Raw genomic sequence first — 23514 nt, 5'->3', positions numbered from 1 at the left:
TGTCCTGGAACTTATAATATTCTCATTTCCTCTCTGAAAGCAAGGGAAAAGCAGGCTTAGGAAATACTTAACACAAATTCTGCACCCCTTTGACCGCTGTTCTCTGTTAAAATTGGTGGTGGATTTTTTTCTTTATCTGAGCAGATTTTCCATAGCATTGATCTTTCTGGAATTCTCCCAACTGTGTTTGTGGATCTGCTGGATTCATTTATTGTGACTGAAATGGAATGAACTCACTGGGAAATGATTGAAGAGTACTGGAACCCAGGAAAGCCTGTGGGTATTTAACTATCCAAAGAGATAATGAGATAGAAACACTAGACATAGGTTTGCAACTTTGCAAAAGCGTTTTGTCTTTCTTTTAAACCACTTATTTCTGGAAGTTTGAGAATAGCCATGCCCTGCCAAGGAGAAAAATATGTTCTCTCTCAAAGGAGACACACAGCAGAACATTGCTAAAATTTCTCTTTATATCAGCATATCTTCATATCAGCATCCTGATGAATGGAAATGGTTTCCACGCCTGGTTTCATTCCTTTTCTCCTTTTCATGGTTTTGCTTTCCCACATTGCTCCACTCTCTGCCTCACCCAGGATTCGGAAGGATTTATTTATTGCTTCCTGCAACCTCACCCAGTGTTCCTGGCAACAAGCTTGGGGCTAATTTCAAGGCAGGAGTGTGACATTCAAACAGCCGGCACTGCGTGTTGCCTTCCAGCAAGTTTAGATGTTGATGCTGAGTCATACAATTTTATGTGTGTCATGCCCACGGCCTTGTGTGGGGCATGAAACAAGTAGTCTAAACAACTTGCAAGCTCTCCTTTGCAGTATTTTCTCCTTAGGCTGCTCTTCTGGGAAATTGCAGGGATTGTGCTGCTGAAACTCCATCCCACTGCCAGCCCTGAGTGTCCTTCCCACAGCATTGCTCCTGCTGTGTTGTGGCACCCTCCCTGTGGCTACCTCAGCCTGGAGAGGTTCCAACTGTGGCACTTCAGCTGCTTGTTTGGGACAGCAGGGCTTGGGACAGCTAAGAGCATACCTCATTACTTTCCTGTTTTGTCTACTGGATACTTGTGATGTCGTTTCAGAAAGATCCAGATAATTCAAAGTCTGTTTGTAAGGTTTTTCCATGTTTGTCTTCATTCTGACTCTCAGGCTGCTGCGAGCAGTGTACATTTGGAAATGAGGTGAACCACTGATTGACGGCTTTCCCCAATTAGACCTGGAAAGTTTATGCAAAAAGAATAAAATAGCAATCAAAATTCAGACTATAAATAGTTCAGTCAAAGGAACAGCTTCTGAGTGAGGCTTGACCTCCCAGCCTGGAGCAAAAGCTGCTTCCCCTGCCCTGCTGAGTTGCTCCTGACAGGGTTTGTCACTGTGTTTGAGAATCCATTTAAACAGGTATGCATTATTAAGTGCTGCACTTTTTTTTTTTTTTTTTCTTTTTCTCCTCTCAAAGCACATGAAAAGCTTCCATCTTGGGGAGCAGCCACTTCAGTGGCACCTGCAGGAATTTTTTACTGTCTGCCTGCCAGTATATGGGAGGCAGAAAAATCAGAAGGAGTTCAGGTCATCAGTTAAATTGCTGTTTTAGTACAGAAGGTCTTTTTCCTCTAGGGTTGTAAAAGCAAGGAGAAGACTAGGAATTGGGAAAAGAGAAATGTTTTGCCCCAAGGAAGGGACTAACTTGTAAGCTGCAAACTGGTTTCTGCTGACCTGCTACCACTGCAGTTCTTTTGCTACCAGGAATGAAGAGCCTGGTTTCAGCTAGCAGTCCCAACAAGGGGTGTCAGATGGCTGGATGTGTGGAGGAAGCGGACAAAGTGGGCAAGGGACCTGTGTGCCCAGTGGCCAGGAGCAAAGGCAATGGGCACAAAGGCACAAGAGCGTCCCTCTGAACATCAGGGAGCACTTTTTCACTGTGGGGGTGGCTGAACCCTGGCACAGTTTGCCCAGAAAGGTTGTGGAGTCCCACCTTTGGCTGGAGCAGGTGTGCTCCAGGGGGCCACCCCAAAGGGCATGCTGACTTTACCTAGTCTTGAGCAAAATGAAGTTTGAAGGAAAGACAAGTCCTGGCTTTTGTTAGGATGTCAGCTTATGTGCTGAAACCCCACTGAGGCTTCCCACTAAAAAATGAGGGAAGAAAATGCAGAAATTTTTGTGACTATTAACATTAACTGCCAGAGAGGTAACTTCCAAAACAGATCAGCTGGCCCCAGGCTCTCCAGAAGGCAGTTTCACCAGGACTCAAGAGTTTTGGGGAGCCCATGAGAGCAGGGGCCCCTGGAGCCCCTGCCCTCAGCCCTGTGGGCCAGAACCCAGACTGCTCCAGTAAAAAGAAGATGAGGTTTTTTCCAATGGTATGGTTTGTCAGCAGGAGGAATTGTTGGGATGTAGATCAGTGCCTTTGTATCAGACTGGGAAATGGGTGGCACCTGCCCCATCAGTCAAGAGGAGGGAGTCAGCTCTGGCCCAGAGCCCTCCCCAAAGGCAAACTTGCCTTTTTCCAGCCTCAGGACCAAGGCATGGGCTTGTCCAGCCCTAAAGCTATGAACCAATATTGTGCATAGCACAGGCTGTGACAACTTCCTGCTGGAAAGGGGAGAGCAGTGGCCCCGCGGGATTGCAGCCAGGCTCCTGGGCTGTGCACAGCCTTTCCTGCAGTTTCCCAGTGGTCTGGACGACCTCAACCTTCCGTCCATCTCCTTAACCTCTCTTCCTTCCCCTGATAGGATGGTAATTGCTGGTGAGATTTTTCCAGTTGAACAGAGGATTGCGCTTTAGTCATCTGAGCAAGCTCCCTTCCTCCCTTTAAAGTTTTTCCAGAATTAATTTGACTTTGTATCAGTAGGAAATGATGAGTCATGTCACTGTTTTCTTTCCAAGTGTTTCATACTATGCTCTACCTGGACACACAGCATCTGAGTGGGGAAGCACAGTGAACCCATGAAGTATTACCAATAGGAAGTGACATTTTTCCTCCTTTTGTTCAGTAAATTCCCTGTGGGCTGCAGCTAAAATATTGGAGACATTTTTAAGACAGGAAGACTGTGGTCTCAGCTTAGACACATTACTGATTTTGTTTTCTCTCCAACTGAAACTCAATCTGACTAGTCTTACAATTTTCAAGTGAAGATTGGGAACTGATACAAAATCCTGAGGCTATGACCTGCATTCAGGTGCCAGCTCTAACCCTGCTTTAGGATCAGAAAAATGAACACAGTGTTTCCCTTAAGTAAAGTATTCCTAGCATGTGGCAATGTCAAGACTCTTTTATGAAAGCAGCAGCCATTTTGGAGCTTGTCCTTCACAGATTTGCCAGCACAGGTGGCAGCAGGAGTGCATCTTGAGCAGGTCTGTTCTGATGGTTAAACACATCTACTTAAATATTTTCCACTTTTTCTTTTTTGATTATCATAAACATGCATTTGGCAGTTGATCCCAAATTACAGTGAAAAGTAATCCATACCATGAGTTAAAACTGTAGAGTGTTTTTCACAGAAGGATTTGTAGACAGTCAAGGACATGAAAACCTCTTTTAATTGCATATATTTCTTTTTATTTTACAAATCATTATATTCATTGATACACGTTCCTTCACAGAAGGTACATTCTTTTTTTGTCTTTTTTTTTAAAAAGTAATAGGTGTCATCCAAAATAAGCCATTTATTGTTCATTAATATAAAATGTATTCATATTTCTAGGGGGTGTCATATCCAAACCACTGTTCATCCAAATTTCCTGTATGATCTGCTCCCTGCGCTCAATCCTTTCGGCCAGTTCCGCTGCCTCTGCTGAGTTATAACCCAAGTAAGAAGGTCTGTAAAGTCTGTCTGTCTCATCCTGGCTGTTTGAAAGGGAGGAATCCTCCCCCTCCTCTTCTTCCTCCTGTTCACTGGTCTGGTAGGCTCTGGCACTTTCTGGCACCAGCTGATCCCTCTTCTTGTGCAGTTTCTGGATGTCCCTGGGACATGACACGCAGATCACCAAGGCACATAGTGTGAGGATTAGTCCCACACAAACGCTGGACACAAACAGGAGAGCAGCTCTCTCAGGGTGATCTGCAGGTAAGAAAGCCAGGGCTTAATCACTTTACTAACTGCCAAGGCTGGTTACAAACCCCCAGCTGCCATTCTTGTAGCTATAGGGCACCCAAACCTCCCGACACTCACAGGCCACCCCTGCCAGCTCTGCCTCTCTCAACTGCTGGGCAAAAATCCACTCTAAAAAACACTGTAAAATAACAATGTGGCCCCAGCCCTTTATGAGCACTTCAGTGCTGTTGTCAACCAGCTAGCAGAACTCTGCACACCTTGTTTGGTCTTTCCAGCCATCCTGCCAAAACGAGCCTTGCCCTCGCAAACGGGCGTGAGAAGAGCAGCTCTGGGCTCTGCAGGGCCTCGGCAGCAACTCCAGGCCAGGCTGCGTAGGGAGCACTTTTCTTCCTTTGCACTTAGTGTTGCTAAGTCACAAAACCTGCTTCGTCTCACAGCACAGATGGCTGGGTTTGGGATGGCTTTTGGGGCTTTTTTTTATTACTCCTTGATGATCTGTGTATGTACGCACCCCAACATTTCCAAAGACGGATGGCTCCAGTGATCTCTCTCACATCACAGGTCAGGGCCAGGTTTTCAGAGCTACTGAACAACCAACAGTCCCCATAGAAAATTTAAAAATGTCTTGGCTGCAGTTGCTAAGAGGGTTTGAATCCTTCAAGGCAAGGAGTATTCCTTAAATATCATTTATGCTGGGATTGTCCACAAGATTGTGATTATATTGTAATATCATTACCATAAACACGAGATTACTAGTTGTAATCAGAGTTGATCCTGCCTTTTCCCACAATGCCACGGTTTGGTGAGCCAAACAATCTCAGCCTCATTTTCCTACCTCTAATGTATGCAAATGTAGCCAGGTAGTTAGAGCTAACAATAGCTCCATCTTTCTTTGGAAGTCTCGATTCCCTTGGATCAAGGTCGACACCTGTGGCACAAGGAGGTAAAGCAAATTCAGTGAAGCTACTAAACTGATATTCACCCAGTAACTTCTCAGCCAAAAGTCCACCCAAAACACAGGCAGGCCAGTGCCGTGCTGAAGAAGCTGCAGAACGCTACACCAAACAATGACTGGTAAGTTAAATTAAGTATAATTAACAAATTATTGAAAATACCAGACATCTAGAAAATGGTAAATTCATTTAAAAGAGTCTGTTGCTAAGTGAAACCCCTTGTGCCTATTCCCATTGGGGTTTCTGAAATAGTTTTACTTCATGAAGCTTCAGAGTTCTCCAGTGGCCTTCCCAGCCCAACCATGCTGTGTGCTCTTGTTACTGGGGACACAATTAACTCTGTGGCCTTTGAGAATAACTGGTGTTGGCATAAATTGTAAAAGATTCTTCACCCTGAAACAGCTACACTTTTGACTTTTACTCTTCCCAGCACGCTGGCTCTGGGCAGGCTGGGCAGGCCATTCTTCCCGCAGCATTGCTGTGAGTGCAGGACTGTGCTCACATCCCACTCCCAGCCTTCCAAAGGGAAGAGCAGCTCTTTCAGCAGGGTCTCCACTACCTCTTCCCAAACCCTGTGGCTGTGGTGGTACATACCATCGTTCTGTTTGATGGAAGACTTGTTATCAGGGACCAGGGGGTTGACAGCTGTGAGGATAAATTTAGGAACTGAAAAGACAAATTGCATTCTGTTAGTTTTAAGAACGCTCTCCTCAGTTAATTATGAATCCCACTGCTAACCCTTGGTTTATTAACTGGCTTTCTGACAGTGGTATTGAAGGTTGGACTTGATCTTGGAGGTCTTTTCCAACCTTAGTGATTGTGTGATTTTTGGGAAGTCAGGGCAGCTCTGGGCCTGTAACTGGATTCACACTCCAGCCTGCTCCAGGAACATCAGTGCATCTCCATGCAGCCTGGTAACCTGCCCCTTGTTTTCAACCCCTCAAGGGTGTGCCAACCAGTGGATGGTCCTGCTGTGCCCAGGGGGTTACTCCTATATTTTATATGACTGTGTCACAAACTTCCTGTGTTAAAGAGAAGTGACATTTAGGAAAGCTTGGTGCCCATATGTGGACTTGTATGTGTCTTTGCAGGAAGAAATGAGGGCTTGAAAATGGCTGTGCATTTGCTCTTACCACATGCATAGCTGACATTTAGGTATTTTGTCACTCCAGGTAGGCATGGACTTCCAAAATCCCGGCTAGTGACAATGATTTTGCATCTCTGTTTCCCGTAACATCTCTTTGATAACACTCCCAGCGCTGTGTAAGACAAACAGTCTAAAAGAAAAAATACATACAATAAATATACAACACCCTGATGCTATCTGAAGTGAGACCTGCTGGATGCAAATACTAGGGATACAAATCTGCACCTGATCTCAGGTGTAACTTTGCCTTAGCAGGATTTCAGAGTTAAATATTAAGATGTGTAAATGCAAGGAAGTCAGCTGCAATAAAAATGTGAACTTGCAGTGAGGTAACTCTCCCATGTTGCCTTACAGGTGCACACTAAGGGTGCAGGAAGAGTCTCATTAAGCTGCAAACAGGAACCCAATACAAGGTCTCAGTGTGCCACTCAGATGTCTTGGGAAAAAATAAGCACATCCAAATAGCTCTCTATCTATTCCATCTCAACTCAAGAGAGATGAAGTGCTTCTCCAAGTCTGTTTCTCAGCCTCGGGTTACTGGCATGAGTCGACTGGATCTCCAAATTCAGCTCAAGTCAGGTGAGATCAATTTTTGTGTGTTGCAACAGGGAAGTTGAGGGTATTAAAAAGTAGCTTTTGATTTACTATGAAGAGGTCAAAATGAGCTCAATATTTAACCAGGGAAACATGTGGTTTCCAAAAATGGGTTTTGCACTGGAGCTGAAATTATTTGAGTGGGAAAGTGTGTGAGTCACACTCTTCTTTGAAAAAAAAGAACATCTCTAAATGTGATTAAGGTCTCTGTATCCGTATGTGCTAAACTCCAAGCCACAGAGCAAAAAGCACCCTGTACTTTTGGTTTCTAAACAGAAAGCATGCAGAAAGGACAAGTTAGGAGCAAGTAATCCTCCTCTGAATCTTTCTGCATCACCCTACACACTGTAGCTTTCTGTGTATGACAGATATGTTTCACTCTAGGCTTGTGAGGCAAAGGAGCTCTAGAGGTCTGAAGGATAGCCTCCAGTCACCTGCCTAACTGCTGAAGTTCATTTGTGCCTCTTTAGATGAAGGACAAACACTGTTTGCAAAGACGCTCCAAAGGTTCCCCAAATCTGTTTGAAAAAAGGAGGAGGTTTGAGACTGAGTTCTTGACATTTAATGTGTGAAAATGGGGCAGATTTGTGATTTTTAGACTTAACTCCCTGACACCATCACTAAATAAGTCATATATATGGACAGAGCCATCAGGAGATACTGGGCTGATCTGTGTGGCAAAGGGCTCGTGGGTTGCTTTGGACATGGATTTTAGGAGAGAGCTCTTTGACTTTTCAGAGACCTAAAATCCCAATACCTGTGTGTCCGAGAGACTGCTGGAAATGGAAGGAAGGGCTGACCTAAAGCATTGGGTAGTTCTGATTAAGTAACTCAGCAGTTGTAGTTTCTCTCCCTGGTAATTCTAGATGAGTAAGGATATCATTGGATAGATGTTTTAGGCAGCCAATAGCTTACTTTGGCAAGTACAGAAACAGTTGGAGAGCATCAGGAGGAATTGTCAAGTGATTCATAAATTAATGGATTGGGAGCACAACAGCAAACTGGCAAACTGAGTTATGTTTTCTATAGAATTTCCTGCCCTGGGAGGTACTCTCAGAGGAGTAGCTCCCAGGAGGGATGCTGTGCTAATGGTTTTCTACATATTCAGGGATATGGCTACATGAAAAATGTTATGTTTCATTTTGCCTTTGCTCATGTTTCTGTGGGACTTAATAGCTTCTTATCATTTCTATCCATGTTGGGTTTGACTCCTCTCCCTGAGGAGCCAGTCATCATATGCCTGCAAGTTCTTGTCAGGCCAGTTTTTGGAGAACCTCCCAAGGCTTTCCTGGTGCCACAGGTGAATAAATGCAAACTGTGGCCTGTTTCTTCTGCAGGACAGGACAGATGGTACCTGGAAGGTCATATAACATAAAAAGCCCTATTTAAAACTTTTTGCATTCTGTGAAAAGATTTTGTGCTTTAGTGATTCAGTAAAAAAATCCTCTCTGGTTTACATGTGGCCTTGCTACCTTCCCACTAGTTCTCCCAGCAGCTATGATGGGTTTTACTCAAATAACTTACCCTCCTCCCGGTCAAACACCTTTTTCCAGTAATTGGATGAGGAGAGGTCAGTGTTTGAGTAAAGGAATCCCATGGAATGGCCCCAGAGAAACCATGAACTGGGAGATGAACATAAATATGCAATGTGGCTTCTTTCTGACTGAGTGCTGTTTGGTCTACAGAGATATCCCTAGGGCTTGTTAGACTGCTACTACACGTTTCCAGTAACCTGTCTCTGGAAAGGCACATTGCTAGAGTGCTAAAAGGCTGCTGGCATCCAGCAGTGGCAGACAAGGCAGCAGTGTGTGGCTGGGAAAACACTCCATTCTCCATGCCTTTCTCCCAGAGTTGCTTGTTACACACCAAGACTGTCGGTGGATCTTTTGTACCAGACACTGCTATGGATGGCACAGGGACACGGGTGTCAAGATGAGGTTCTTAATGCAGTAATAACTATCCAATCTGACTGCAGCTCTTTAATAGTTGGAGTAGAAGGCCTTGTTTCTGAAGGAAAGGCTCTTTCAGCTCCCTAATTAGCTTTGTTTGGGAAAGTTTTGGCATACAAATAGCATGCCATAAATCACGATGGCTTTAATGAGAAGTAATTTGTCTTCTGGTTTCTTAAAGCTTTTCTCAATTCAGACAGGAGGAGCTTTCCCTCCCTTTCTTTCCAGCCTGCCACACAAAACTTGTAGGTGATGGAGCATCTTGTGCCAGGTTCTGGGGACAGCATCCTGTCCCACCCTCTCCAAATGTTTCCAGCTGCTTTCATCCCCAACTGCCTCTTACTGCTTTATGTGTTCTGGGCTGCACCCACCCACAGAAGAATAAGGAGCTTGCTTTTAAAATCAGCTGAAAGCAAAGATTTCACACCTCCAAATCAGGATGGCTTGTGCTTTGTGGAGCCCAGATAGCCACTGTGGGGACAAGAACTGACAAGGGGAAATGGGAGTTTGGAGCAATCTAAGGCTGCCGACTCCTAAAGAACTTTGCTATGGTAATTTATGCAAGAGCATGGCACACAGGGTACTGCCTATGCATCAGAAAAGGGCCACTTGGACTGCTGATTCCAGCAGAAACACACAATGTGATCGGCAGCACTTTTGCACAAAAAAACACCCTAAACTTGGTCTCTCTCTCCTCCTTGCACATGCATGTGTAGAGGGGGGATCCATCCCACCAAACACGAGGGGCAAGAGACAAGTGTGGCTCTCCAGTTCCTGACAGCAGGAAGCAGATTCCCTGCTCCTGCATGTACACAGGCAGGAATTCCTTGGCTCTTTCTAGACTTGAGGGCCAAGTGTACTTTTCCAAACCTTCCACAAATGTGAGGCATGAAAAAACTGACGCAAGAAACCCCTGAACTGTTGGTAAAGAAAACATTACTGGTTGAATTGATGTGTGTCTCAGCATGCTCCAAGCATGAGTTTTGTCTTGACAAAATTCAGGGGGTTGTCTTGACAACATTTATTGGGGCAAAGGGTATAACTCCCTCATATTTGGCATATGTTTGAGTTTGAGAAATAATATTTGTTTGAGTTTCAGAAATAATCTCTCTGACATTTCTGTCACTGATGCTTTCAAAACACCATTGCTCTTACACCTGAAGTTTCTCCCCAGCTGTGTCCTCTCTTCCCTGTGCTCCTGCCTAGAGAAGGTCCCTCAGTGGTGCCCAAACATACCAAAGGGGGGTGTGTGCTCCACCTTTGTTGAGCAGACGCTCTCCTCGTGTGCCCATCTGCCGTAGGTGGCCGAGTAGATGATAAGGAACTTGGATTCCTGACAGTGGAGCTTCAGTTCCTGGTTTTCACATGCTGATTTGGTTTTGTATTCAGCTGAAGTAGAAGCAAACAGCAATATGATAGCGTGAGGCAATTTAAGTAGCTGGACTGTTAATAGCAAATAGCAGCAGGACAGAAACCAGCTTTCCTGCAAATGCTGTTGCAAGTGACGCATAGCATCTGTGCAGCCAGACACAAAGTCAAGAGCAGAGTACTTCTTCCAAATGAACTGTGCCCAAGTGACAGTCTAGAGTCCATAGCTCCATTTTGAACAGAATAGAAAACTCTGATTTTGCCAATCTCCTTTCCCAATTGAACAGCCTCCCTGCTCTCCTGCTCAGTGAGAGAAGCTTCATCCTTCCTTTTTGTGTCTGCTCCAGGACACTTTTGCTTTCTACACGTGCCCCAGCTGCCTCTGCACGCTCATCAGTCCGGGGCAGGGCTGGCAGCGCTCAGTGACAGCCATGGTTGAGGCACAGACCAAGGGAGGACAGAAGGCAGGACGGGGTGCCCACGCCAGCCAGCCAGCGCTCTCGGCTGCATCTGCATTGCTCCACCAAGGTCAGTGGGTTTCCCTAGGCAGCACTATGCAGCAAGGGCTCCTTTGAAAGTTTGGCTGGCAAAGTGGTGTGAGCTAGGAGTCTGAGAAAAATCCCCCCCTCCCATGCTCAGCTGGCACAGGCACCCTGGCAGCTCCCTCAGCAGGTGTGGGGAAGGCACTGAGCTCATCTTCATGGCTTATCTGTCCTTCATGTCCTTATCTGTCCTTTAAGTCTGTCACCTGGCCTAAGCAGCTGGTCTGTTCATGGCCTTTTACCTTTTTAAGTTTACCTGGTTGAGCTGTAGTTCCAAACCTTTTTCTAGCAGATAAGGCCAGGGAGAAGAGCTTATTCTCCTCCATTTTTTTTGTTCTCAAAAATGTGAAAACAGGAGAAGGAGATTCCTGAGCTGAGCAGAAGAAAAGGGAAACCTTATTGTTTATGAGTGGTGTCCCTGTGAGTGGAGGGTAAATGCTAGTTCTTCGGGAACTGGAGAGAGAAAAGCCTCCTATGTATTCATGAATGAAAACATTATTGTTTCATTCAAAACAGAACAGATAAAACAATGGGTTAATGTTCTTGGTAACAGTCACAAGCTTAAGTGTAAAAAAGAGTGATTTTGAAAAATATTTTGACAACATTTCTGAAAACATTTTGAAAAATACTTAACCTACTGCAGGTTGTGACTTCTGCTGAAGCACCTCCCATGCTGTGCACACATAAATAGGCCAAAAACCTGGGGTCTGTGCCCAAGGACTGTGAGCCTGCGGCTGGACTCTGTGTCTGCCTGGCTGTGCTGGAGAGGCTGTGGAAGGACATTGAACCCCAAGTGGTACCAGACAAGGAGAAGTGCCCAACATGAACCTCTGCAAAGGTACGGCAGCAGTAATTCTAAATACATGAAAAACCAGGGATTTAGGCAACTGCTTAAGTGCTCACTTGAAGGCAAGGAGACTGCAAAATATACTTGGAGTTATCCTGAAGTGATTTCCTGAGTAAGGATGTTTTTCCACTGCCAAGACTAACAATATTGGTATCTTATCTACAAATATAAATTTCCTGTCACCAGAAATCATGTCATTTGCAGTGGAATTGGACTGTTCCTCAATTCTGAAGGCAGCAGTTGCTGTTGAATATGCTTTTGCCAGCTGTTTTAAAATTCAGATCACAGAAAATACTATATACTCGAAGCTCATCTCCCATGGGAAAAAATATTAAGTAGCTTCCAAAAGTGGATCCCAATCCACTTTTGATTAGCAAAAAGAATTAAACTGTTGATCTAATAAAACAGATAATGAAAATTTGCAATTTCAGACATTTTCCCTAATGATTGGCCCAGTGTATCTCCCTGGAATTCTTGAATCAGTGCTTTACCAAAGGTAACATCTTCCTACTCCAGTCCATCTCTCTGCTCTGACTTCCACTTTCCAGTGTGAGCTGGCCTTTCAGTTTGCTTGCCACTTACTCCTGTTCTACCACTGATGTCTATCTTAGTGCATTCTCCTTTGCTTGTGAGTTGATGTTTCTGTGTTGGCTGGTGAACATACCCATAAATCATCATTCACCTGTCTTCTCTGGGACCTATTTCAGCCACTCTGAGAATTCAGTGCCTAAAGAGCTGAGCCCCCAAGCTACAGAAGCTTGTTCTCATATACCACAGCAACAAGGAGAATGATTACAAATCACCCATAGAGGCAACCTCATGAGGACTGTCTTCATCATTCTTCCCCTTTCTCATGTTTACCGAGTGGATTCTCTTTGAGGCAAGGTTTGTCCCTTCACATATCAGCATTGAACACCTGCACAGACTACAGGTAATTCTAATGTGAAAGCCTCTAATCAAGTCAGCACGTGTATCTTCTGGCCACTATTCCATAAACAGGAGGTATTTTTGAATCTTTAAAAGCTTTGGGCCCAGCTCCTTTCCTTCCTAGGATATCTTCTTCATTTGGATCCTTAGCCTAAGTACCTGGTTTTGCTGTTCAGCTCTTTCTAATAGGACATTTTAATTGCTATCTCACTAAAAATAATTTCCATAATGTTTTTCCTTTCTAGTCTGATGTCTGACATCTGCCCCCGCCAAACTACACTGGTCATGAAACTGACAGCAAGCACACTGAAGCTGCAAACACAATGGAGAGCTAAGGTAAAGTAGAAAAGAACAATTTGTTATCAATCCAAGAGCCCCAAAACTTCACATGGATTTATGCAAACCCTTGTGCAGTGGCATTTTAACCAAAACAAGCAACAAAACACGCAGAGAAACACATTTGCCTGATAAAGATTACTTACTAGGTTTGCATTTAAAGGAGACAAGGAGGAATTTAGTGGTCCCTGGACACAGATCAGGCCCAAAAACCCGACTATTGACAAGGAGTTGGCAGGATCTCAGGTTTTGGCATTCATCCAGTACTTTCTAGAACAATGGGCAAAAAGGATAGTCTTGACAACAAGGTATGAAGCTATGCAGCAATGAAAACACTTAGTTTGCACTTTGTTCTACACAGGAGAGAAATCACAGCTTTTTGGCTTTGAACATGCAAGAAACATCTGTATCCTTGGATCTAGACCATAGCTCCACTGGACTTGAAGTCATGGCCAACTTTAAGGGAACGCATCACAGCCGTGCTCACAGCAAATTAGAATGTTACCAACTTGCTGTTGTTTGTCCCTTTTCCCTCTGGCCCTGGGGAAGCCTGGGGAGGTTGGCCCAATTCCCCTGAGTGCCACCACAGCCTCGGTGGTGCAGAGCCCAGGGCACGTGGGAGCACACTGAGCCCCAGCTGTCTCACTGATATGCTTGAGGCATTTATACACTCCTGAGCACATTCATGGCAGTGCAATGTCCAGGAGATGTCTTTTTAACCACTTCTTCTTGTCTGCTTGTGTGTACCTGAGCATGCTCTGTATATAGTCTTCTCTTGAAAGAGTTCTGAGTAATGACAAGCACCACTCGAGCTTTAAGCCATGTGTAGGACCTCTTGTTTAAGGGACACTTCCTTCTCGCTTGCAGTTACTCACATTTTCAGATATTTACTTGACTTGCCACGAGCGAATGTCAGAATTGGTTTGATTGGATACCACAGATGTGCAAGTCTATCCTTAGCCTTCTTGTCTTGTGTTGTGGGGTGTTTTTTAATGCGGTTCTAAGGGCATATCTACTCCAAATTTATTCTGGTTCTTACTGTGCAGCTTCCCTGGGAGTGGCAACAAAGGAAGACAAACAGGTCAGTAGTGTTATACACAAAGGGTTATGTGGGCTCTCTCCCAGTCTGGAAAAGGCCTGAGTGCTCACACTGGTGCTCCCACTCCAGCTGTGCTCTTGGAACTGTAGCTGCAGAAAATATGAAGACATTGCCAGGGCCAGTCTGTCCTGTTTTTAACACAGTCACAAGCCAAAGCACCTGAAAGTAACCTGTTTAAATGCAGCAGTGTATTTAGGAAATTCTTATTCACCTCCAAAACTCAGTTAAGAGAGGGCTTTTCTGACACTATTTTTGTATAGTCTGGGTGGTTGTGCACAGGATTCATGATTTAAAATGTTGTTTAAAATGATGTTTAAAATCACAGCAGGCTGTGACAAAGAAGGGTGTTATCTCCAAGTCACCCCACTCTTAACAAGAGTGACTGTAATAAACCATTCTGATAGTTTTAGGCAGTCCCTCAAAATGTATGGGAATTTTTGCTTTGTTTCTCATCAGAAGAGGTGTCAGTCATACCAGATCACAAATCTACCACTGGGGTGGCACAAGCTGCATTCCTGTTTCCAGGCTGAGAGAGTTGGCAGTGGCTGGATCTCTGTCATCACTGGAAACTGGAAACCTTGTGCCCAAGCAGCAATGACACACATTGGCAGCACACTGTAGTGATCCTACAGCTCCCATTGGCAGGGAAGCAAACATGCATCCAACACTTTTTGAGCATTAAATGCATTCTGAAGAGTTTAAAAGGCAAGGAAAGCACAGCAGACTTAATTTTATCAGTCAACTTTCCTTTTACAGAGTTGCAAGTCAAACAAATAACTCCTCCTTAATTGGGATAGTTCTGGAAGGGACCACGAAACAGTTACGTCTTTAATAAATAGAGGCAGCTGCCCCCTCCTGAGTCACCTTCTGTTTGCACCTGAGCTGAATCATCTCCTGTGCATCTGTTTGTATTTTCTCCTGCCTAATATAAACAGCAGTTGCATTTTCTGTCATGATGCTGTGCTAAAGCACGCAGCCACAAAGCAAGCAACAATACTCAAAATAGCACCGGGCAGTTACTGTCTCTAGCCAGATGCAGCTTTGTGGTGATCCCCCTGATGGGAGCTCTCTGTAATAGGTGCCTGTGATGCTTCCTCCCAGCTACAGGGCATTGTCTCTCCTGCCTGTGCAGACTGCAGATCCACTTCCAAAGGGAACGGGAGGAGGGATGAGGTCTCTGGTGCTCTTTTAGAAAAAATCAGGTTATAAAATGTGTCCCTTCTCCTTAACAGAACTTGAGCTCCCTCAGATGCAGACCATTTGTATCTCACACAAATTCATGGTCTTGCCAAAATGTTTTCATGCCTTTGATCAGTCACAGTGCCCAAATGAAGATGGTAGTTTATACAACAGTTACCCTGTGCTGTGCTTATTATATTCAAGGAAAAAAACCTGCCCATGGAGACCTCACAAAGGCACTCACAAGCCCAAAATAATCATCAGTGCCGCTTTGCTGCAGTCAGTAGTGAAACATTAAGGATGCATCTGCCCTGCTGTTTTTGGCGGGGAGATGTACTTTCACATGGCCCATAGGTCATGTCTGGAATGTCCTCAAAAATTGCAGTACATCATGGGCAAGTCACACTTCTAAAATTGCCCTAATACTGTTTCTAGAGAGAGGATATTACTGCCAAACCACTTCATAATACCCTTCAACTCAGTAGTGGTGGGAACAGATATTCCCTGATGTCAAGAAGGAACCTGTGGTCTAGAGACACAAATATTGCAAACTCCATCAAAACTTCCATTGAGCATTTACAAATTTAACCAACAGGACATGTTCAGACTCCACTATTCATTTTTGCAATGATTTACTGAATTTGGAACAGCACTGAGTATTGTTCACTAAGATGAAACAAGCCTTTGACAGCAGTGTAAGTCAGACCTCGTTACAAAAGCAGAAAGTAATAATTGATGAAGTGTAAATAATTTTAAGCCATACTGAAGCAGGCCTAGCAAACAAGCCATGGGATGTTGCTGACACAAAGCAGGTAGTCACAGAAATGCAGGTATCTGCAGGGATTCTTGGGATTTGCTGTTTAGCTGTTGCTGTGCCTTTTCAGTGAGGGATGACAGGCATGCAACAAGCCAAATCCCAACCAGGGTGTCATCTCCTTCACTGGCTTTTTAACCCTGCTCTGTCCAATGCTTGTATCCTCCCCTGGGATCAAGGAGGGCCTGTATGATAGATTGACTGGTCAATTCAGTCATGACCAGCCTTTGAATGGAAAGGAATAGACTGTTTTAGGGAACTTTCAGCATGGGGTTTCCAAAGCAAGATTCATCACAACAGAATGCAATCTTAAAGCTCTCAAAATGCTCTGGTAACACCCTGCTGTCCAGACAAACCCTTGCAGCTGTAGCACTTTTGGTGGTAAACTACCATAGGTACAGTGTCGTCTTATTCGAGGCTGAGAACAGTTGCACAGAAAGGGCAGGGAAACCATCAAAGCCATTCTGTACCTTAAGGACCTTTACAACCTGCAGTACCTGCAAAGAGGTGGGTGCCACGCAGTTCCTGGGTTCTGTCATCCTGGCTTCAGGCTCCCAAGCACTGCACATATGGGGGTCCTGCCCATAAAATGCTGACTGCACGCTGATGGTGGAGTGCCGAGGGCAGTGCAGGCTCAGGTGCTGCCCGTCGCAGGCATAGGCGGTGTGATTCTGCAGGAGCTTCGTTAGGTAACCTAGAAAATATTCGGCTCTGTTACGACTAGCACAGGAAATGACAAGCTTGTTAGATAATAAGAAAGCCACAGTCAGTTGCTGGAAAGGGCATTGTAGTCAAGGTTATACGTCTGGCCTGCAGCCACCCAGGTCTCTGAATGGGCCACCCCTTACGTGCTCACAGCACTCAGGGCTGGAAAACACGAGGTCTCGTGGCAGGGAGTGCGAGCCCTCCCAGCAGCCCAGCAGCACCAGGATGTGTTGGACAGACAGTACGTGTCTCAGGCCCTTGCCAGTCGTGGCTGCTCACAATCCCAGGGTGTGGCTGCAGCAGTCAGAAGGGTATTACTGGCTTTTCTGGGCCAGGTTCTTGCATTCCAGCTGCCTAAGGTATTCCTTATACATCTGGTTAAAAGGATGTGATGCACTTTTGGGCTCGTGGGCAACTGTGTTTCACATACTGGTAAGTATAATGAAGGGAAAAAAACCCCCTCACATTTATTTGTGGGAACTTTTTCTTGTTGAGGCTGAATCAGGGGCTTTTTTTGTATCAGTAAAACAAAGAACAGTTTTCTCAAAGAAAATATTGAAAAAGAGTTTGCTCCTTTCAATTAATGAAAATTTTGCCCTTTATTTAAAGTGTGACATTTAATTTTCACACTTGTGCCCTTCATAAACTTTCCCCAAAGACAAGCAGTTTTCAAAAAAGTTTTTAAATAGACACTTTAGTACTCCAAGCAAAAGATAGGAAAATCATATAATCATAGAACGGCTTGGGAGGGAAAGTTCCTTAAAGATCTCCGAGTTCCATCTCCTGCCACCTTCCACTAGAACAGGTTGCTCAGCTCTCCACCCAGCCTGGCCTTGAATACTTCCAGGGATGGGTCAAACATTTCAGTTCTCCAGCATCTTTATTAGCTTCAGTTGTGCATCTGGATAATGGAAATCAGCTTCCCTATCAGTTATGAAGCCTGGAGGACAGAGAAGCCTGCTCCACTTGCTCCATTGTTATCTTTACTGTTCCTGTCTAGAGCCCAGGGGAGGACAGGAGTCAGGCAGATGCACCTTCCAGCACAGCTGAGCTGCAGGTGAGCTCCCCACCTCACTGCCCTCAGTCCAAGCACGGGCACTGGGACCGGGACAGAAAAAATGTCATGCCCTGCATTTGCACTCTGGATCTCAAGGAGACCAGTCCAGCAGCAATCCCCACCACTTCTCACAGGTTAAAAAGAATAACCAAGCCCACGAGCAAGTCCATCCCCTACGTTTTCTTTGTAATTGAGATCAGAAATTATCGCGGTTCCTTGCCAGAGCCGCTCCTGGGCCAGCGCGCTCCCGAGAGAGGCCGAGTGCCCGGCTGCACCCCAGGGACTTGGCAATGTTCACTGCTGCACAGGGCTCCTGAAGGGCCACAGTGGCAGAGCACTCAGCCCGACCCTCAAAGGTACCACCCGACATTCTTCATCATTTCAATTCTGCAGGTTTTAAGTTACTTGGGGCCAAGAGTGCTGTATACAAAACAGTCCAGTATTCCCTAAAGAATATCAGCTATGCTGCGATTTGGATGAGTTCCCTGGCATCTTAACTGCTACTTTGATCCTGTAAATTCCTAATCCACAATCTAAGCACCTTTCTCCAACAATTGCAACCATTCAATCCTTTAAGAAAATGTCTTTATTAAAAATACCTGCTCTGATTCTGTAGGAGCAATACAGTTCGCTTGTAAAAATGACATTAGATGGACTGGTGAAAATAATCATAATTCATTTTCTTGCTCTCCAGCCTTCCAAGCAGCTTAAACATGACTCTGCTGTTAGTAAAATCCTTGTGAATTTGCACACAATCAAGGATAAAAATAGTAATGGACATTGCTGAAGCCTAATGTTCTCTGATAAGAGGAGTGGTGACATAGTATCTAAATTGCTCATCTCACAAGGCAGAGCACGTTAACCTGTGTTTTTCATTACTACACACAAAGACATGTGGAACAGTCAGTCCTTTGCAGCTCACAGCCCATGCTGAGGAAGGTTTCCTGCTCCAAAAGTCATTATGTCCTCTTACCCTTCTCTGAAAAACTCCAGGTTCTTTCCTGTCCTTATGCTGGCCCTCTCCTTGTAGCTGGGCACTGTCTGCCCTGCACTCAGCAATTTCCTCAGCTGCTGCTGCTGCTTCTCCTTTCCTGGGAAGTGTGGCTTGTAGTCACCCTGCTAGAAGCTTCACCTTCTTGAGACCGTGAGTATCCCTATATTGTGTACTGACTTCTGTCCAGAAACACATTTTCCCAGAGGGAGCAGATTCAACCAGAATTCCTGCCAAGGGAGGGAGCAAATAAGGGAAATCAGCAACTCCATAAACTCATCTCACAGCCTCTGTTATGGAGCTTGTAATTCTTTAACAGTATTAAACAGCCTGGGGATGGCACTGCTGGGTGTCCTCTACATGAAACACGACATCCTCTCACACCTCTCATCTCTGGTAACTACTAGTCCACAGCAGCTGCTTTTGAAGTAGCTAAAAACTTTTCCCTATGGTCTGGAATTTTTTTTTTTAATTTTTAAGGTTACAGTAACATTTTTGTCTTTTCTGTCATTCTGGATTAGATCTCCATGTTAAAAGTAAAATGTGATCAGAATTTGTTGAGGCCTGAGAACTTCCCAGTCTGGTAGGAATTCTGGAATCTGCTCTCCTTTTCTACATCTTATTTACTGAAACATCTGCATGTCATGTTTAATACTGGTCTCTGGGGTGAGATAGCTTTTTTCCTCTGGTCATTCTACCTACCTGGAAAGCTCAGTGCACAATGAATACTGAAGGCAGCAGTACTTCTGAAATAAATCTTGGATTGCCTTATCTAAATAACATTTGAAAAATGAACGGACTTTTGTGAGAGGAACTTTCCTACATAAAGGGATAATTTTTAACTCAGTGGTGAGTTGATAGGTAAATTTTGAACATTTGTTTTATGTTATTGTGGAGAACCACCATGTGATTCCAAAACTAACATCCCAAACCACCAAAAAAAAACCCAAAAAAAAACCACCAAAAAATGAGACAGCAAGCGTTTAAAAGCCTTTTACATGTGAGAGGAATTTAATATGAGAAATGTAGCTTTTCCAAGTATGTAAATTCTGGTTTTTATATTTCGTGGCTGCTTGCTTAGAAATTTTCAGGCTTGTGAAGCCAGACACAATTTTTAAAATTACAAACTGTATTTTTCTGATGCTGAGGAAGTAGTTTCTACAGAACCATGACCAGCATTCTGAACTGTATCGACACGAACTATATTAAAATGCATAACAACACATTTAGGCTATTAATTATATATTAACTTTGTTCCAGTGCACTCGACTGGCGTTTGGGAAGTTCTTCTCTGTTCAATACGGGTGAAGTTGCTTTCTGCCTTAGAGGCAGTTCCTTAAGCTTCCAGCTGCCCGGAATATGCTGTGCTCACTGTGACACATAGAAAAGAGAGGAACAGCTCTTCTAAATAACTGTCTAACAGCAGCGGGATGTCCTGGAGCACTAGAAAAGGTACAAGAGTGCAGTTTTCACAAGCAAAGAATACAGATTGCTTCACTGTCTCGATGGAAACAAGGATATTTTCCCGGTTCCTGCAGTCACTTCACTTTGCAATGATGCAGCGCCCTTGCCGGGATCACGGCTGTGATTCCTGGGCGACAGCTGGTGCCTCTGCTCCCTGGGAAGGGACTCCCCTCATCCCGCTGCTACAAGCCTTGCCTCCCAGCAGAGAAGCGCAGCACTTGTTCGCTCCCTCAGGGCTCGACTCCAAGTCTCCAGGAGGAAGTGGGAACTTTTCCAGGGACTTCCACGCACTTTTGGTCAGGCCCTGGCCGATCCACGCACCGCGTCCCCCCCGCGCAGCGACAGCTCGGCTCCTCGCGTCCCTTCCCACGCGGCCCCTCTGGACGCCCTTAACCCTCTCTCTCCTGCTTGCTGCCTTCTTCACGGCACACGGACCGCGCTCGGCGGGGCGCGGGCCGGGACACGGCCCCGCCGCGGGGAATAGGCGGTGCTCCGGCCCAGGCTGCGGGGGTCCCCTCGGGGCACTGCGGGGGGCTGACAGCCCCCGCCAGCCCCTGCCTGCGGCGTGCCCGCCCCCGCCCGCCCCTCGGAGCTCCGCAGCCCGCCGCACCCGGCAGCCCGTCTCTCGGCGCCCGCCCCTTACCTGAGAAGTCGGCGAGAGCCGCGACCTCCGCCCCGCACACAAGAACCACGCAGGACAGCAGGCGGAGGAGCCGCCCGGGCTCTACCTGTGCGCGGCGTGGCTGCCGCCCCGCATCCCCGTCCCTCATGGTGCGGGAGAGGGCGGCTCGGCCCGGGGGGGCAGCCCCGCCGCTTCATATGGCGCAGCCGGTCCCGGCCGGCGGTGCGGCCCCCCCCGGGCCGCGGGGCGCCCTCGGGGCTGCCCTTGCCCCGCGCGGCTGGAGGAGGAGGAGGAGAAGGGGGAGAGGGCGGAGCAGCCCTGGCAGCGGCCGCGGCGGCAGCGGGTCCGGCCGGCGCGGGCGCTCGGGACGCGGGGGCGGCGGCGAAGGGACGGGGAGGGACGCGGGCTCCCGGCGGCGCCGTGCCGGGCACTGCCCTCGGCGCGCATCGTGCGGCCGGCCTGACTCAGCCGGCTGCGCCTCGCCCGCCCTCCCCGGCTCTCCCCACCCCTCGCCGAGCAGTTCGCGCCTCCCTCCTGGTCAAGAGGCTCCATGTCACCGAATGCCCTCCTCAGTCTTGCTTGGCAGCGGTTGGAGGACTGATACTGACTTGCACACAGACCGCGACCACATTTCCCCGCTTGTGTTTTTCCCGAGACAGGTGCGAGGTGCTGCCCATCACTCCCTGTGCCCCGCAGCCCAACTCCCCCGCATTCCCTACTCCAGACGCCCTCTGCCCTCGGCCAGACCCTGCCAAGCCGCTCCTACCCTCACAGCTCGGCTCACGGGTCTCTGAGGGAATCCAGCAGGCACCGACGCCTGGCAGGATCGCTGCATACGGGATTTCAGTGGGCAAAGCACCGACTGTGCCATGTTGCGAAAGGACCTTCTCCGTTTCCTCACGCTGGCGGTGCGTGTCGCCGCCTCACCGCAGCCCAGCAGCTTTACGACGCTACTTCAGCGTGCCTTTCACTGCGAGGTGAGGAAACCTCTTGAGGTTACTTTGAGAGAGTTCAAGTTGTTCCCTGAAATCTTCTGTGATATAGAAAAGTGAGCCAGTGAGAAGTTCCAACGAATTGTCATTACTACCTGCTAAACTACCTTCAAATGTAATTTGGTGCTTTTTTGAAGGTATGAGGGGCTCAAGGGAATAAATCAGTAAACTCATTTCCCAGTTCCCAGTAAGAGCTGTCCTCGGTAAAGAGAGCTTAGAACCAACACTGGAAATGGGGCATGGAAACATCTTTTTTCCTGGGGCTGTGCTGGGGCATAAAGTGGGTAAGTATGAATATCCAGCTGTTTACATCCTACCATGCATGTTCACACTGATCTTCTTCCAGAAAAAAATAACAAAACAAACAAAAACCAAAACACGAGTGAGTAGGGGAAGGATGATGGGACCAAAATAATTGTGTTAAACCTATTCCTCTCCTCCTGTTCCAACTGAAGTTGGAATGCATCCAGATTTGAATTTCCAAAGTTTGGCACCTGTTTTCAGAGGTTACACTGAACTTTAACCAACTTGGTCTTCATGTCTGAATCTGAATCCACTTTTGTTCCTCACCCTCTCCCTCTTCACACACAGAAAAACAATTGGGTAACATATATATCTCCTTAGTCTTGGGGAGATAAGAGCAAAACAGGTTTCGCTTGAACCGTCTGAGGTCAGGGACATTCCATCAAGTGTTACCGAACTCAAATATAAATAATATAAAAGATAAAAGGGATCAAAGATGCCGAAATAACAGTATAAAATCACTGAAATGTCTGCAACTGCAAACAGTTGGGAAGAGAGAGCAGTGGCTCTGCAGGTGAAGCCCTTTGCTTCTGGCTGCTTCAGATAAGGACAGTGTTTGCCTCTGACCTCAGTCATTTACCTTCTGCCTTACCTGGTCATTCAATGTGACACTTCCTGCACTTGCTGTCTCAGGTCAGTACCAGCAAAGGCAGAAATGAATGCTGGGGAACAAGTAGCACAGACTTTTATAAAGAAAGCATTTGGAAGCCCTACTTGGATCCTCTAGCATGATGTTCAGCTGATTAGGGCGAACTTGCCTCTATCCCAGCTTCCTAACTGCCATAATTATGTATCTGCCATAACCTCAGGTGAGTGCAGTTAGACCATCTGTGGCTTCAGGATGCCAAACCTCCACTCCCCATACAGCCAACACAGAGAGAACTCATATTCAGGCCACCTGCTACAGCTCTAATGGGAAGTGTTGCACCTCCTTCTCTCACATCTGCTCATTGATCCCTGGAACATCGATGTCAGTAACGATCGCTCAGTCTGTTGTGAGTGACTGAGTGGACAGTGGACCTGTGACAATATGTCATAATCACCATCACTGCAGAAGAATATATAAAGCATCAAAAATAACTGGGAAGTATCCCATACCTGTGCTCGAAAGGCTCTGGATCAGAAGGTCTGCCAGGGCTGTTGCCTGATGAGCACTTGTGTGTCTTCTCTTCCCAATGAGATAACATAGCTTTTTCTAGCCTGGTGGTGCTGTAAGCAAAAGACTGTCCCCAAGTGCAGGAATGAGCCTGGTATGCTTTTGGCACTCTGCAGGTATAGCCCAAAGGCAAAGGCAGCACAAGAGGCAGCTGGGTGCTCCTGATTGGACACATCTGCCTTCAAGGGAAGCCTTCTTATGGAGGAGGGAAACTTAATGGACACTGTGGCTGACAAGTAAATGACATACTTTCAGTAGAATGGCATTAATATATATATATATATATATAATTTTCCCTCTGAATAGGGGCTACTTTGCTATTCAACATTAACCTAAAACTAAGTAAGCTAAAATATAAAAAGTATTCTTGCAAATCTCCATTATTCTCTGTGATGGGCAGTACTTAAATAGT

General features: G+C 46.1%; 1 protein-coding gene across 6 annotated transcripts; it reads right to left on the bottom strand.

Annotated features, from left to right (window-relative positions):
* Positions 1 to 3613: 3613 nt before the first annotated feature.
* On the bottom strand, positions 3614 to 21569 carry EVA1C (eva-1 homolog C). 6 transcript variants are annotated; one of them, XM_079317425.1, is made up of 8 exons: positions 21418 to 21569; positions 16283 to 16506; positions 12867 to 12990; positions 9937 to 10089; positions 6144 to 6287; positions 5605 to 5676; positions 4893 to 4985; positions 3614 to 4063 (listed from the first exon to the last, which is right to left on the bottom strand). In XM_079317425.1, the coding sequence occupies exons 2-8, from the start codon at positions 16379 to 16381 to the stop codon at positions 3669 to 3671; spliced, it is 1080 nt and encodes a 359-aa protein (XP_079173551.1). In that variant the 5' UTR covers positions 16382 to 16506; positions 21418 to 21569; the 3' UTR covers positions 3614 to 3668. The 6 variants fall into 6 exon arrangements, with proteins under 6 accessions (XP_079173551.1, XP_079173546.1, XP_079173547.1 ...); XM_079317420.1 differs by lacking the exon at positions 21418 to 21569 and adding an exon at positions 20673 to 21110; XM_079317421.1 differs by lacking the exon at positions 21418 to 21569 and adding an exon at positions 20673 to 21110 and having other exon boundaries at positions 16301 to 16506.
* Between the last annotated feature and the right edge of the window lie 1945 nt (positions 21570 to 23514).

This window comes from Erithacus rubecula (assembly GCF_903797595.1).
Source record: "Erithacus rubecula genome assembly, chromosome: 1".
NCBI classification, from domain to species: domain Eukaryota; kingdom Metazoa; phylum Chordata; class Aves; order Passeriformes; family Muscicapidae; genus Erithacus; species Erithacus rubecula.
This window is presented reverse-complemented; position numbering and strand designations above follow the sequence as displayed.